General features: G+C 45.7%; 1 protein-coding gene across 1 annotated transcript; it reads right to left on the minus strand.

The window, feature by feature from the left end:
- Positions 1 to 3134: 3134 nt before the first annotated feature.
- LOC100473669 (olfactory receptor 2M5) lies at positions 3135 to 4065 on the minus strand. The gene is given in 2 exon segments (XM_034653296.1): positions 3135 to 3573; positions 3575 to 4065. Coding segments are annotated over 2 exon segments (930 nt in total).
- Positions 4066 to 4678: the final 613 nt, after the last annotated feature.

A 4678-nucleotide genomic window follows, 5' to 3' on the forward strand; every position in this document is an offset into this window, starting at 1 on the left:
TCACATGGTTTCACTCATTTATGGAACATAAGAAGTAGGAAGATTGGTGGGAAAAGAAAGGGAAGAAGAAAGGGGGGTAAATAGAAGGGGGAATGAACCATGAGGGACTATGAACTCTGGGAAACAAAATGAGGAGTTCAGGGGTGGGGGTAATGGGATAGGCTGGTGATGGGTATTAAGGAGGGCGCATATTGAATGGTGCACTGGATGCTATACACAAATAATGAATAGTGGAGCACTACATCAAAAACCAGGGATATACTGTATGGTGACTCACATACTATAATAAAAAAATGTGAAAAAACGAACATAAAAAAACAGAAACTTTGAAAACTGAAAGCAAAGAGAAAAAAGTAGGGGAAAAAAACAGAATATCCATGGATTGTGAGACAACTGCCAAGGTGTAACAAGTGTGTAAGGTGAATACCAGCAGGAAAAGAGAGACAAGGACAGCAGAAACAACTGAGGCAGTAATGACAGGAGGATTTCCCCAAATTAATGTCAGACAGTGAAACAAGCAGCCATCAGGGATGGTTAGAGAGCATCACACAGAATAAGTGCAAACAATCAAAACCAATAAATAAATAAATAAACACCCAGGTCTATCATATTCAACCTGAAAAGCACCAAGGATTTTAGGAGAATGGGGTCCAGAAGTCTGCTTGGAACACCAGGAGAAAAGGAAACAGGGGATAGGAGAGAATGGTAACTCATGCTGCTCCCGTGCCCTGGTCATCAGTTCTCCACAGCTGAGATAGATGCCACAGCAGGTAGACCATGGATATTGGGGAGTTTCCTATGGTACTTGGTACCTGGAAGACACTTGATGCACTAATAACCCCTAATTTCCCATAGCTAAATGCACAAACCTCTACACCTCTAGGGCTACCACACTTTGGCAAAGCTGTAGCCTCAGTTCCAGTAGAGGACAGCAGAGCTCGAAGACCCCAGACCCTCATGCAAAGGGCTGAGCTCTGGCACCATGGAGGAGGTGCCTGTCCTGTGTCCCTGCCCTGCCCAGGTTGACTTTCACAGTCAGGCAGGAGGGCACCTCCTGCTGGAAGAATTCCTACCCATGCATAGCTGTGGAATTGAAGAAGAAGCTCCTGAGCTTCCAGGAGATGGGAGGCCCACAAGCACCAACTGCTTCACCTTCCTGTGCCATCTGTCTCACAGGCATGCTAGAAGGCTCTTCTTGGGCCTGGGATACCCAGTGATGCCCACCTGCCTACCTCCTCCTCTGAAACCCCCAAGGATGTGGGAATTAACCTGGTGCAGTGGGATGGCTATCCCAGTGTCACAGGAGATTTATGGTTGTGAACAGTACGGAGGATGGGGAAGCCTGGGCTGGACAGTCTTGGATCCTGAGGAGGGGGCTGTGAGGCTGTGGGGTTTCACCTCCTTGAAAATGGGAATGATGTTGAAATTCTGGGTGTACCTTGAGAGGTGGGCAGTGCTCCATGTGGAGCTGCACTGAGGCATCCCTAAACTAGACAGGACCCAGGGAAGGTGCAGGAATGAACGTTGGGCAATGCATACAATGGTCTATAATACATCCACTATATAATGCTTTGAAATTAGACAACCACTTGAAAATTTGCTTCCTAATGCCATAACATTGTATATCATTTTTAATAAGAGGATTAATTACTGAAGCACATGTGCATTTTAATAAAAGGAGCTAACAAAGAGCTCAGAGTGCCAAACAAGTTAAATGTAATTTCTCATTTTATCCCTCATACAACCTTGTGAACTAACAATATCTTCAACTCCAATGAGGCAGAAATTTCTATGGGCTTGACCTTCAAATTACATCTGAAACTTGTCAACTTCTGCCACCTTCTTTATTTCTACCCTAGTCCAAGTGCCATCATTTTTCACCTGAATTATTCTATGAATGTCGCTATGGACCTTACAGAACTGCCAAAGTGGTTCTATGAAAACGTAGAGTGGATCATATCTCCCCTCTGCTCAAATGCTGACAATCTTATGGTGACCTACTAGACCCTAGGCGATGTGGGCCGCATTCCCGCGGGTCAGCTCTCTTTAGCTTTATCCCTGGCTCCTTCTGCTCAAGAAGACCGTCCCCTATGCCTGGAACACATTGTATCTGTGGCCAGACTCCCCCAGGACTGGACCTTGCCCTCTCCCTTAACATTCTATGTGCACCTTCACGGTCTCAGGAAGTCAAAGCAGGTCTCTTGAAAGCAGTGCGAATGAGTGAAGGAGGGGAGATGTTTCATCAGGGTGTTCAAGATTTTTGCAGAAGACGTGGTCAAGAGATTATTTCCCAAATCCCTCCAGAGACCCTGTGTTGGAAACTATAGAAACCAGTTACTGCCAGAGTCCTCTTACACATCATACCTGTTCCACCTTTACTCTCAATGATCAAGAATCAGTATGATCCCAAATTCCTCCATTGCATGGCATGACATGTTTGCATCCTCTGTAATTTCTGCAGTGTGGTGCTGTCTCATAGGTGGTAGACTACAAAATGTTCTGGCCATTTTCCGTTGAGATTTTACACTTTAATACTTGTATGTAAAGCACAATTGCAAGAAGGCACGAAAATCTTTATGTTGCTTAATAACATAAGATACACGGAAATGGAGTTTTTATTCCAGTAAATAGTTCATATTTAGTAAGTAATTCATACCAGAAATGTTGGACTTAAACTTTACTGGTAGCTACGACAGTACAGATCACAAAAGGAAGACCAGAGAGAGAAATAAACTTGCCCAAAGTAGCACAGCTTCTCTATGCCAGACTCTAGCATCATGTACCACATTTCAGTGCACAAATGAGTTCTGAATTGGTTCCCCCTCCTCAATCACTTTCAACATGCAACTCAGAATAAAGTAGGGAGAATGGAACTAATGCATTTATGGGCCTTCTTTCCATGGAAATAGTGGTGGCTCAATGAGGGGAAAGATTCATTATGTAACTGATCAGGTACCATCTGTTACCCTGACATCTTCCATCCAAATGATTTTCAGATTTCTCAGCTCACAGTCTTGCCCCAAACAGCCAGACAGGCCCAATGAGTACTGAAGAAGGAGAGGAGACACAAGAGAGCCTGAGCTTGCAAAGGAAGGGGCAGGCCAAGACAGAAAACCTCAGAAAGGCAGGCATGCCTACACTCCCCATCTGTCCAACATCTTCCTCAGGGCCCTTGTTATCTCCCTATTCCTCAGGCTGTAAATGAGTGGGTTGAGCATTGGAGTGAGGATGGTGTAGAAGATGGAGGTGGCTCGATCTCTCACTGTTGTCCTACTGGAGGCCCGCTGCATATAGCTAAACATGGCTCCTCCATAGTAGATGCCCACCACAGCCAAGTGGGATGAGCAAGTGGTCAGAGCCTTCTGTTTCCCCTCTATGGAGGGCATCCTAATGACAGCTGTGAGTACCTGGGTATAGGAAGCCACAATGACCACAAGGGGCAACAGCAGCATGACCACACAGCAAGCATAAATGAGATCCTCAAAGAGTGATGTGTCAGCACAGGAGAGGTGCAGCAGGGCGGGAAACTCACAGAAGAAGTGGTCCACCTCCAGAGAGCCACAGTAAGGGAAAGAAGACCACACCCACATCAATCACACTGTCCGACACTCCAACCATCCAGGATGCCACAGTCAGGAGAGCACAAGCCTTCCAGTTCATGAGCACAGGATACCACAGGGGGTGACAGACTGCCGCATACCGGTCATAGGCCATGACTGCCAAGAGGAAGCACTCTGCTCCTGTGACCATGACTACTAGGAAGATCTGAGTGGCACAGGCACCCCTAGAAATGGACTTACTTCCTGACATAAAATTGACTGCCATCTTGGGCACCACTGAGCTCATCACTATCAGGTCCATGATGGAGAGCTGGCTGAGGAAAAAGTACATTGGGGTGTGCAGGTGCCTGTTGGCCTGGATGAGCAGGAGGAAGAGGCTGTTGCCAAGTAGGGCCACAGCAGAGGCCAGAAAGACAAAGGAAAAAAGGAATAAATCATTTGTGGAGTAGCTGAACAGGCCCAAAAGGGTGAAGTCTGATAGGGAGGTGTGGTTCCAGAGTTCCATGGCCAAGACCTTGAGAACAAACAAAAGAGCAAACCAATGATACTACTCACCTAGCATCTCCAAATACCCATGTCCTCTTTCTCCTAAAAGGTAGAGCCCAGCCCTCTGACATGGCCCCACTCTTTCCTCCTGCAGTGAAAATCCATTTGTTTCTCATCTGTGCTCAGAAAGTTAGCAGGATTTGATCCTTACTTCTCTGAAACACCAGGAAGCCAGAGAATGCAAGGGATAGAGAGAAGGGGCGTAAATGGCAGGTGCATAGCTGTAGAAGGAGGATGTAGATTTAAGAGGGGAGGTGAAGTATATTGGGACAAGAAAGAGAAAGAAGGCGATAAAGGGGGTGAGAGGTGTAAGGACAAATGCAAATTTTAAAAAAGAGTCTCCCCTCTTTTTTCAGAGCATCTGCTTTGGAAAACTTATTATTGGAAGCTCCTTGTTGCTCCTAGGTGTCTAAACCTTTTCTTTTTCCAATAATAATTTTTTATTATATTATGTTAGTCACCATACAGTACATCCCTCATTTAAACCTTTTAAAACCTAAGTAAGCTTCTTGCCAGCTTTCTGGCCCAGGATGTCTTTCTCAAGCACCTAGGATCCATCTCTTTGAAATGGA

The sequence above is a fragment of the Ailuropoda melanoleuca genome, unplaced genomic scaffold (assembly GCF_002007445.2).
Source record: "Ailuropoda melanoleuca isolate Jingjing unplaced genomic scaffold, ASM200744v2 unplaced-scaffold7623, whole genome shotgun sequence".
NCBI classification, from domain to species: domain Eukaryota; kingdom Metazoa; phylum Chordata; class Mammalia; order Carnivora; family Ursidae; genus Ailuropoda; species Ailuropoda melanoleuca.